At 32.1% G+C, this 12,164-nt stretch overlaps 2 protein-coding genes across 3 annotated transcripts; one reads left to right on the forward strand and one right to left on the reverse strand.

The window, feature by feature from the left end:
* The first annotated feature begins 847 nt into the window (after positions 1–847).
* LOC107476464 (E3 ubiquitin-protein ligase RZFP34) lies at positions 848–2,924 on the forward strand. Its single transcript, XM_016096280.3, has 11 exons — positions 848–993; positions 1,085–1,172; positions 1,275–1,334; positions 1,424–1,456; positions 1,556–1,633; positions 1,733–1,776; positions 1,877–1,917; positions 2,007–2,089; positions 2,183–2,344; positions 2,439–2,480; positions 2,561–2,924. Exons 1-11 carry the CDS (start codon positions 905–907, stop codon positions 2,714–2,716), a joined length of 876 nt encoding a protein of 291 aa, XP_015951766.1. The 5' UTR covers positions 848–904; the 3' UTR covers positions 2,717–2,924.
* A 2,934-nt stretch (positions 2,925–5,858) lies between these two features.
* LOC107476466 (protein SOSEKI 3) lies at positions 5,859–9,723 on the reverse strand. Of its 2 annotated transcripts, XM_052258077.1 has the most exons (7): positions 9,314–9,723; positions 8,813–9,099; positions 8,656–8,725; positions 8,264–8,379; positions 7,277–8,144; positions 6,518–6,807; positions 5,859–6,421 (listed from the first exon to the last, which is right to left on the reverse strand). In XM_052258077.1, the coding sequence occupies exons 2-7, from the start codon at positions 9,003–9,005 to the stop codon at positions 6,396–6,398; spliced, it is 1,563 nt and encodes a 520-aa protein (XP_052114037.1). In that variant the 5' UTR covers positions 9,006–9,099; positions 9,314–9,723; the 3' UTR covers positions 5,859–6,395. The 2 variants fall into 2 exon arrangements, with proteins under 2 accessions (XP_052114037.1, XP_020992862.1); XM_021137203.2 differs by lacking the exon at positions 5,859–6,421 and having other exon boundaries at positions 6,513–6,807.
* Positions 9,724–12,164: the final 2,441 nt, after the last annotated feature.

Genomic DNA, 12,164 nt, shown 5'->3' on the forward strand with positions numbered 1-12,164 from the left:
AATGTGTTATGGATACCGTACATATTCCAACAATTATTTGGGATAGGTCTCAACTGCAACTTTTGCAACCACTCAAAATCCGCCACGTTTTCCTTTTACCTCTAAAGTCTAAACTCTCCAATATTGATTGCAATTATTGAATTAATTTAATTAATATTTTATTATTTTATCTACCAATACAAGGAGCAAGCCGCAAACCCAAAACAGAAAACCATGTTGGTGCCTTACTTTCACAATGCTTATCTCTTCACTCCATTGATTATTTAACACAAAACTTGTTGCCATGATTGATGGGTGAATTATTAGATAAGTTCAATAATTGTTCAAATTAATTAGTCAATGAAAAAAGCAGAAAATATCAACAAAGAAAAGACTTTCCCTTACTCTTCTCCTTAGATTTTTTCAAGTCCCACATTTGTCAACATGCACACGTGGACTCGCCACCTTTTTTCATATTAAGATTTAAATATTGTTAATTTTCAAAATTACAAATTATTAAAACATTCAAAATTTTATCTTTTCTGTGTTTGCTAACATTAAAAATTCATTATTAGCAAAATATAATTTTTATATATGGTAGTAATAATAATTTATTGTAGCCCACTTGGTTCCGATTTATGGTAGATATTTTGTTTGTCACAAGTTGCATTATTGGTGTTGTTTTTTCTTATCCTATGTCACCAATTACCAATAATTTAATTACGTGTAGCCAAGTCAGATTTGGATTAAGTTGATGCACAAAACAACACAACAGAGAGTCATGGGTTGTCTTTATTAACTAATATTCTAAATTTTAGTCATATAATATAATTTATATAAATATATTTATTAAATGTCACAAACACACACACACTCTCTCTCTCATCATTTATATTATACCGTTTAAATCATCATAGTAATAGTAATGGAAACCAAGGCTGAAGTTGTTTCTTCTTCTGCTGAATCCAGCTCCAAACACGTTTCTCCAATGGAACTTGGAATTGAGAATTTTGGGTATGTATTAACCTTTTTCATTTTTATCAAGTTCACATTTTTATTTATTTTATTTGATGATTCTGATGTTGTCGAGTTTTTACATCTTTAGGTGCAAACATTACAGAAGGAGATGCAAGATCAGAGCACCATGTTGTGATGAGGTTTTTGATTGTAGGCATTGCCACAACGATGCTAAGGTGTGTTGAAATTCTTTTAATTCATCATGTTTTGTTCTTTTTGTTGTTGCAGAAAATGTTACTTATTGTTTTGTTTCTGTTTCTGTTTTCTGTTTTTGACAGAACTCTGAGGAGATTAATGTTAAGGATCGTCATGATATCCCACGCCATGAAATTAACAAGGTTTGCATTCAATTTCATTAGAACTCTCTTCTGTTAATCAGAGATGGTTATTATAACATGTTAATGATGATTATTTGGTTACTTTTCAGGTCATTTGTTCTGTGTGTGATACAGAACAAGATGTAAGTCCATAACATCTTAACTTTGCAATCTATATGTATATGGCTGAAGTTATTTATTATTCAGATTGGTGATTTTTTGTAATGGTTTTCACTTTTCAGGTTCAACAGAACTGCATAAACTGTGGGGTATGCATGGGCAAGTATTTTTGTGGTACTTGCAAATTCTTTGATGATGATGTAAGTTCTCCAATCCTAGATTGATAGATTCATTGATTGAACTACTTTTTCTTATTTAATTTGTGCTTCTTGTACTAAAATTTTGTTGTCTTTGATCAGGTTTCAAAGAACCAGTACCACTGTGATGATTGTGGCATCTGCAGGTAAATTTAATTTCTTCATTCAGTTTTTGCTACTTTGTTATTGTTTAATTAATTATATCCACAAAGCTAAACAGAGTTTGATCAATAATCTCTCTTACAGAACTGGAGGAAAGGATAACTTTTTCCATTGCAAGAAATGTGGTGAGTTTCATTCATTGTTCCTTACTGCTTTCTCTGCATAGTTATATCTTTTTTCTTGATCATTGTAAATTAATCATTATATGTTTTAGGGTGCTGCTACTCTAAAATAATGGAAGCTGGTCATCGCTGTGTGGAAAGAGCAATGCATCACAATTGTCCTGTTTGCTTTGAGGTATAAACTATAAAGACTATTCTTTTATTATGGTAAAATGTTTTGGGAAGAACCCCATGATTTCATTTTGTTTGGTTTTTGTTTAATTTTCAGTATCTGTTTGAGACATTAAGGGATATTACTGTGTTGCCTTGTGGGCATACCATACATTTGGAGTGTGTCAAAGAGATGGAAAGACATCATAGGTACTCTTGTCCGGTTTGCTCCAAATCCATTTGTGACATGTCAAGTTTATGGAAGAAGCTTGATCAAGTGGTATGTGTATCACAATTTTTTCCTTAATTTAGGCACATCAAATATATTAGGTTTCTTCATAGAAGGATGATATTTAAACATATTTTTTTATCAGATTGCCTCAACTCCAATGCCAGAAACCTACAAAAACAAGATGGTAAGTAACAATCAATTTTTATTAACATAACATTATTTGATCAAAGGATTTGAATATTGATGTATTAATCAAAATATCAGGTGTGGATTCTGTGTAATGATTGTGGAGTGAATTCTCAAGTGCAATTCCATGTTGTGGCACATAAATGCTTAAGTTGCAACTCTTACAATACAAGGCAGATACAGGGGAGCCCTGCTACCTCATGTTCTTCAAGAGTCACTGAGATGGTTAGGTGAGTGTTATTGGACCTTGCCGGAGCACTCGGCTTGATCGGATCGGACAAGACCGGACCGGACTGGACCGGACCACTTTATTGGTTATCATTTGGTAGAATTCTTTTGCTCATGTTATAGAGGAAGGCACAAGGCTTGTTCAAGCTCCAAATTTTGTACTTGGAATTTTATATGTTATGGTGCAATGTTGTTGTTATAACTTTCTTTCTTATATGAATCTTTGCTGAATGATTTTATCCTAGTTGCTAGTGACATGGAAAATTGTGGCATAGCTTCACAATTTCCATCATAAGTGGAGTTGAAACAGAAAAATGTTTAGAGTAGATACAAAAATTAAAAGAAATTAGAACACAACTAAGGGTTGCTAATATAGTCAAGTCTTATAATGGGTTGGTTTGAATAATTTGATAAAATTTTCAAGTTGGGTCAACAACAAAAATAGGTCAAAATAAAAGGAGAAGTGGACTTTGACCTAACTTAATTTGACACTCAATGAGCAAATTTGTTTTATACTTGTAATTATTAATATGTATTATTAAAGATTAATATTTTAAAACCAATCATATAATTTAGAGTATTTCAAATAAGAGACAATGACAAAAAAATTTAACATTTATTGTGAAAACAACTGAATCTCTCGCCAAATTTAAATACAAATAAGTTTTCAACTATTTTTTTTTCTGTAAATTCAATTGTCTCAGGGAAATGTTTTTGAGAGTACAAAATTATGGATGTATTTATGATTTTCTCTTAAAATATCTAATAGCCCATTTCCTTTTTGGTGGTTCAAATAGCCCATGTATTATTCCCTATTTTTTTATTTTGGGCTTGTTTATGTTTGCTGCTAATCTCACATTATACAAATCTGGGCCCAATCAACCTAAATATTCATTTTGGTCGTGAGATTCACGCGATTACTCATTTTGGTCATTGAAATTTAAAATTATTTATATTAGTCCTCCAGATTCAAGTTCGGACACCAATGTGGTCCCTCAACTCTTTCTGGTGATGACTAAACAAACAGAATGCTAAGATGGCACCCTCCCTACCACGCTAGATGATGAGTAAACGACGTCGTTTACAGTTGGCACCTAAACAAGTTAGAAATGTTGTCGCTTTGTATCTTAGCACTCAGTTTGCCTAATCATTGCCAGAAAGAGTCAATGGACCATATGGTGTCCAAACTTGAATCTGGAGAACTAGTATAGGTAATTTTGAATTTCGAGAACCAAATTGAGTAATCGCGTGAATCTCACGGACCAAAATAGGATTTAGTCATAGCAGAGAGAATAAGTTTAATGAATATTCTTTTTTCGTTCATAAGTATCTTTCATGAATCATGAGTAATGTAAACAAAGAGTACTATGTTCAACATTTTTAGCTTCTTCCATTGGAGTTGTAGAAGGCACAATTATTGGAGTCACATGGATCGAAATTGAAAAAGTTTGTTAACACTATTTGGGTGAATGGACCTTTCTAGCACTTGGAGTGTTATCCATATACAATCATTGGCCATTCCAACATTCTTTTTTTTTTTCATTTTATTGAAATATACACAAAGAAGATTAAAATGTAGAATAACAATGGTAATAATCATTTGGGTTAGTTGAGTAGTCAGTTCATTCGTCCGCTTAAACAAGTATCAGAATTTTGAATTCTGCCTTATGCATCCAGCAACTTATTGGCCATATAGATTTTAATCTTCTCTTATTTCTTATTAATCACCTTCAAAACCGAAAATAAAATATGTAAAATATACAAAAGTAGTACATATAAGTTTGTCTGATAAATATAGCCAGAAAGACCAAACAAAGTGGGAGATTTGAGTGAGAAGATACAAGACACAAGTGCTATATAGAATGTGACCTAGTTTTTCTTTTTGCTTAGAGTAAAACCCAAGATTCTATAATTGAATAAGGAATGGATAGTAGTGTCGATGATGAGCTCAAGGGACCAAAGGCATGAAAGGGACTATAAAGCTTTCACACATTACCCCACTTTTCCCTCTTGTTTGCTGCAAAAGACACATAAATGGGACCCATTCTATAGATTTCATTATAGAAACCACTCTTCGTTAAGTGTCCTATTTTCCTGCCTCAAGCTACGGAATAAATAAATTAGTTTTACATTAAAAAAAATTAATTTTGATGCACAATATAAATCAATTTTATATATTATTTAATTATATAATATTACATTAACAAAAAAATAATTACTTCATAGATACGTAGATGATTATCCAAAAGAACATATATAATTAAATATTGTTAATACACTAAAATTAAATTCTTTGTGTTAATTTAATTACTCAATCATTTCATTGAGAGAAAACTACTAGCAAGTCATATAACAAAATCCAATAAGAGTTTAACAAATATAAGATTGCATTTTAGGAAAATTTTATTCCCAAAATTAGGAGATCAAAACTTTAAGGAACTTTGTTGCGAAGGTCATAGTGGCTCATAATCTAAAAAAAGAAAAGAATCAATAAGAAATGAATATAAAAACCCAACAAAGTTAAAATGTCAAATTAGACCATACATGTTTGCATAACATTGACTAAGATGTTTTGTTCTTGGAGTTAATGTTTTCCTTCAGAAAGAAATTTGTTATTTGATACATAAGAATTGCAAGTTTGAATTGCACACTGTCGGTGACTAATTCTATAACCATCAATGATCATGTCTTCAATTTCAAACCAAAAAGAACCATGTAAACATCATCACTCCAATCATCATTGTCAATGACTTAAAAGGTAGATGCCTCTAGGCTATAGAACCATTTAAATGTCAAATTTTCAAATTAACTATTTTGATTTACATAAAGTTAAATCCAAACATTTTTAATGTTTGACCGGAAAGCTCACTCTTAATGCTAAAAAGGGTCCATAAAATTAGCTTATAGTCACCTTTTTAGCTTTGAGATTTAAATCTAATCATCCAACTTAAACGTTAGTTTTGAAGCTCTAAAAAGTTAAAACACAAACGAATCCAATGTCAGATTCAAAACTCACATGCATGGCATTTGACATCACATCACATCAGAACCAATGCCAAGATATGAGTTTGGAAAATGACTCGAACACTATCCTTTTTTCCCACATCTTTTGCTGCAAGCCATGAAATAACAACCAATAATTTGAAGCTGAACAAAAAAGGGTGAAAAGGTTGTGATACATTTGTGTATGTAGTTACAACAGAATGTGCAATCACTTCATTTCTGAATGCTATAGTCACTCTAACCATCACAACACATACTTAAGAGAGGGAATGGACCACAGGGACCACACCATTTGCAATGATCTCACAATCCCCATCAAAAAGTACTTACATGATCCGAACCATATTTTTAGAACACATTTAATACGCACTCTTGAAACATTCATAACCACTCATTCTTTGATTTTACACAAGATTTAATCATTATAAATAAAAACCACTATGAATGTTCATGAAATACGTATTAAATGTCCTTTAAGAGCATGCAAGTATTTCTCCGGTTTCTTCGCTTTGTAGGCTTATGAAAATGTCATGCGGGCCTAGCAAGATACACTCAATCATGTGGAATTCAAACCATAAGCCAAAAACCAGTAGTTTTCGGCTTTAAGATGGCCGTGGAACCACCCAAAACTTGAATTTCTAAGAGCTGCTAGATGGTGTGTCAGAGTATGGCAAAGATTGGATTATAACCCGAGCTCCTGAAGCAAGCCTGTTGAGTTAAAATCAAACCAATCAATCTATATTCTTTGGAAAAATAGTGAAGTAATGAAGTATTAATAGAAACAAGTTAGTATCAACACTTAACTTTCTTCAATTTTGATCATCTCATCTTCTCTAAATGAATCTATCTTATAAGACTGCTTTTTCCCTGGTAGAGGTTCAGTGATTCTTTTGCTGCTACCATTTGATCTTACTGAGGATTTGCATGAGCTGTCAATTCTATCAGACGAGCTTCTCGATTCGTCAGAAATGGGGGATTTCATGTATTCGCTTCGCAATTGCTTGGTCAACGAAGTAATTGATCGTGGAATGCATTTTGAATGTCCTGAGGATGGTTCCTCCTTGTCTTCTTCTTGTTTTGCTTCTTTATATATCCTGCACATTTGTGTACTGGTTTTGTTACAGATGAAACATTGGCCACGATGTGATGACTACAGTGTTCCTATCAGATGCCAATCAAAAACAATTACAAAACTCTAAAAGTTGAAAATATCTTAGCACTTAGCAGTTAAGCTCATGAAATTCTATGGAATTCTGTTATTATTTTAAGACCAATTAACAGAAGACAAGTAAACAATAAGGCATAGATATTTGTATGTCAACAATGAAATACTTAATGCATGTGTGTAATAGAGAGAGAGAATTTTTAACCGAGTCTTGGACAAAAAAAATCAGCAAGAAACTCAAGCATTATCCACTTTGGACTACTACACAACTAGTTTTCAGCTCAATCTACTGAATCTAGCATCATTCGCAACTAGAAATATAAACAATGATTACAATTCATAAGCCAGTTCCTCCGGTTTGTGTCAGTTAAGACAACGGTGTTGAAAGCAGAACATACCTCTCATCATTATAGGAAGAAGAGCGTTTCAGAGCATTATCCCCATCTCCTTCCTTCAGTTTAGTCTCCACTAAACTCCCACTAAAATATTCTTTGTCTTCCAATCTAAGGCTCATGAGCTTTGGATTCTCTGCCAAGCAATCAAACTCTCCCAACATAAATGAAGTTGAGAACAATGGAGAAGGGAATTTTGAATTGGAAAACCTAGGCTTGTATGAAGGAATAAGGTCAAAACTGTGGTTCTTCACCGATATTGAGCCGCACGAGATCAGTTGCATGAGCAAATGTGAAGCTTTCAACCTTGTGTTGGTAGGCATCCGAATGCTATCTTCTTCCACAATCCTAAAGCTGTTCCTCTTACTAGCATCAGCTCTAATAAGAGATTCCAAAGTAGTTTCAGGCTTCCCCACAAAAGATGAGGGACTTGAAGTCGAGGGAGGCGGTGAAATGGTATCTCTACAGATTTCAGGATTGTCCTTCGCATGTGGAACTCGACAAATTTCATGGCATTCAGATACCAATGATCTATCCTCTGTTGATACACCCCTTGTACAAGTTTTATGTGTTTTCCGTCTGCTAACACGTTCTTCTGTCTGAGTCGAAGCGTCTGCCAGTCCATCAGTCTTATAGATTTTGTACTCTGTCAAGGCCAAGCTTAGAGAGTCACTCTTTTCATCTCTAGACTCTGGAGATACATCAGATGAACCAGAGTGTGGTCCTTGGGAAAGCTCATCTTCTTGGGAGTTCTTTATCTCTTTCCCATTCATGCTATCAGAAGAGGAAGCTTCATCATGGCTCCTAGAAGAAGGTGGCCCTGGCAACAGCTTCATGCTTTGCATTTTGACATTGTTAATGGGACTGTAACGATCTGTAAAGTGTAAAGCCAAATCCACAACAATTGAGATCCTGAATAATCGATTCACTCGGATCTTAGTAAATGATCACCTATTGAACATAATAAGTACAGTAGATATCTCTCTCCTTTACCTGAATTGGTTTCATCGAAGAGTTCTGAGCCTTTGAGGACATACTCATTCCCATGGGCAGGTAGAATTAGATCATCTTCAAAGAGATCATGCCACACAAATCCATTCTTGTAGCTTCTGAGTTACCAAAAGAAAAGAACAAACATCAAAAACAAATTCAAGCTTAGAATTCTTCATTGTTTCCTCTATAATTGCAATCTTTAAGCTGAATCAACTTTTCTAAAATCCAAAATGGAAACAACAACATAAAAATTGGACCATTCCCCAATAGAGGGATTACTACATGAATGGTTTTATATAAAACAAGTCTTACAATAATGTCATTTAAAATATCCAGCTAAAAGGTGAAAAATGAAATACAAATTGAACAATAATGTGTGACAAGTTACTCACCTCTTGCAAGACCATGAATACAAGGAAGCCATTCCCCTACCTCTCAAAGCATTTAGTCTATCAATCACATCTGCACACAGAAACAAATCCCTTCAAATTTCATAAAACATCCCCAATACAACACAAAAAGTTTTGGTTCTTGAATTCCTTTATCTACCTCTCAAGTATAGCCCCTCAGGGGAAGACACTGGAACCTCCATGAAATGAGGGTGTTCTAGCTGCCTGTTCCTACTGAGATAGTAAATCACAGGAACCTTCCTATTCTGATGGTACTTTGGGGATTTCTCAGTCCACACTTTTGCCCTCTCAGGACTCACTTGCCTTTGGTACTTCTTCATCCTCCCTTCCATATTCTCTCACATGCACCACCACCACCACCACCACCACCACCAAGCTAAAAGTTCAACCTTTATCCACAACTTGAAGATAGTAATACTCAAAACCCTACAAAAATGAACCCTATTATCTTCGTTAGCCTCATTCTGCAACAAAATGATACTGGGCATGCAGAATAGCTTTCAAAATAAAACATTCACCAAGTGTCTTTGTGTTTGAAATCAGATCTAACTAGCCAGTAATACAAAATATGAGTGAGTAAGTTTTTCAAAGCTGGAATCTTTTAACTATTTAAATTCAAAAAAGCAAAAGAAAGAGTTACCTTGATAGATAAAAACGGTGGAAGAATTTAATTGATGTACGGAGAAGAATACTAATTGCTAAGTGTTTTTTGTTTTGTTTTGATTTGTTCGGTTGTGGGGAGGACGGTTGAGCTCAGAAGAAGAAAGGGAAAAAGTGGGAAGTTGCCAAAGTTTTCAAATTGATGGAAATTGACGAAGAATTTGAAGGTGGCACACAGTGAGTGAAGTTTTGGAACTTGTAACAGAGAAAAGGACTGAAGAAGAAGCAGAAGAAGAAGAAAGTTGGATTTTGATTTGGTTTGGACTTTTTATTTTGTGAAAATTTTGGCTCATTTGATGGATTCTTATAGTGAAGAGTGATGATTGATGAGTGTGCTTGACTTCACTTGTGACTCTTCTCACTCTTTTTCCAAATGCAAATGTTTGTGTCTGCTGCTGCCTCTTCTGTCTGGTTTTCCTGTTTTTCTACCTTTTCTTCTGTTTTTACCTCTTTTTTTTTTTTCACCCAACTACCATTACCATGATTTCCCTTCAAATCATGCAAGGTAACATTCAAAGATTTTGTGTTGACTTTTACTAATTCTTTTTGCCCATTTAATTTATTTATAGTCATAATTTCTTCACGAGAAAGTATAAGGAGCTAATATAATATTTGTATAATGTGTAAAACAGATATTTAGGGATATCCGATTCAGTATTAGAGATATAACTATTAGGTAGCGTTTGGTGGAGAGACAGATACTGAAAGAGACAGAGACTGAAATAAGTTTTAGTATTCTGTTTGGTGTCAAGTGAGAGACAAATTGAAACAAGAATAAAATTCTAATTTAATTTACACAAAGAATAAAATTGGAATTAATTAATTAAAATGAGAGTATTTTAGGTATAAAATGTTATTAAAGTTTCAGTCTTTGTTTCTAAAAATATCAGTCCCCTGTGTCCCTACATTTTGGAGGCACTGAAATACTGAAATTTTGGGGACAGAAACAGAAACTTTAGTACCAGCCTCTAAGCCAACAAATATGATACTGTGTCTCAGTCTCTCAGTCTCTGTCCCAGTACTGCAAAACAAACACTACCTTAATGTTACTTTTTTTCTGTCAACTTAAACTTTTGGAATGAGTGGTTTCGTGACATGGTATCAGAATTTTTAGATAAAAAAAATTAGGAATTCGATCCTTGATATACCGAATGATTATTCTAGATAGTATAAATGATGTTTATTTTGTGCCAAATAAATAGCCCATTGTATGGGTTAGATTTGAATATTAAATAACAAAAAATACAAATTTAATAATTATTAAATTAAAATAGTAAAATTCATACTTGATATAAATTATAAAATTAATAATAGTTAAACTCTTTTTTTTTATTTGACCATTTTTTACTTTAGATAATTTGTTTTTATATTGTTATTAAAAATTTAAAATGATTATATATCTAAAATTTTAAAGTGTTTTTTTTTTAGACTTTTATCTCGTTATCTATAAAAAAAATTAAAATTTTTTAAATGTTCGTAAAGTGACTCTACTTTATTTATGTGATGTAATTAATATAAGGTCATTTTTCACTAATTAACAAACTACCTTTTTATATTGGATTTTTCAGAAAGACAAAAATCTAAAGTGGTTCTTTAATTTGTCTTGGTATTAAAATAATATGAATGATATTTTATTACGAAGAATAATTATAGTAACCATTAACTATTTGTTTTATATTTTATGATTTATTATTCACAAAGATAAAAATATATGAATTACTCTCCCGAATATAATATTTATATAACACTTGTTAAAGTAGCTTTACTCGTGAAATATTAATAATGATTTCGGTAGTAAGTGTTTAGAAGGTGAGAAGCAAAATCATTAGGAAGCATGATACAGTTATGCTTATATTTATATTTATAAGTCATTATAGCCAATAAAAAATGATTAGAATAACATGAAATAGTTATCCTAGCTGCCATAGTGCCATGCTCTCTTCTTCTGATGAATTTTATTTTGTTGTTTTATTTTATAACAAATGGGAAGTGGAATTTTATATTATATGAAATGGAATAGAGATCTCAGGGGCCTTCAAGGAGACCAATTCAAACTTGCATTTAGGAATCCAAGGGATTGAAAAACATATTATACCAATTTTAATAAATCAAATAATTAAGTACTATTATTTGTTTGCCTTTTAGTTTCTATTGCTTTACATGATCAAAGTGGAACCTATATATCATTCAAAAGAATATCACACTAATAAGATAGAAAGGAGAAAAAAAAAGGTAATAATAGAGTAAGATAGAGGTATTTATGGTAGGGTAAAATTGGATTTGTCTTAATCTAAAATCGATCTTAAATATATATTGAGTTTATTATTTAAACTTTAATCCGACTCTAAACTCAATAAAATCTAAATATTTTTGGGTCATAATTATTTCGAGTCTAAATCGAATAAAAATTAGGTCTTTAAAATTTTAACAATAATTTATAAATTATAAAGAAACTTATTTATGATGCACTTATTTATAAAAAAAAAAAAACTTGTTATCGAAAAATTAATATTCATATTTAAACTTGAATTTGTCTATAAATTCTAATTTGATACTTATTTGATCTATTTTTTAATTCAACAAGTGTGATTACAAATAAAACAATAAACTTATAATTAATATAACATAATATTAAAATTAATTTAAAACATATATATTATTTTTAATTCCCTTGGGATGCACATGAATCGAGTGAAGCCGGATTCGTCTTAACCTGGACCTGATCCGGAAAAAAAAAATCGGATCTATTTTTAAGACCCTTACCTAACTTTAAATTCAATAAAATTACACCAAATTAACCTTTAAAATATTCAAAATCAAGTCGAATCTTC

Source organism: Arachis duranensis, chromosome 3 (genome assembly GCF_000817695.3).
Source record: "Arachis duranensis cultivar V14167 chromosome 3, aradu.V14167.gnm2.J7QH, whole genome shotgun sequence".
Classification (NCBI taxonomy): Eukaryota; Viridiplantae; Streptophyta; class Magnoliopsida; order Fabales; family Fabaceae; genus Arachis; species Arachis duranensis.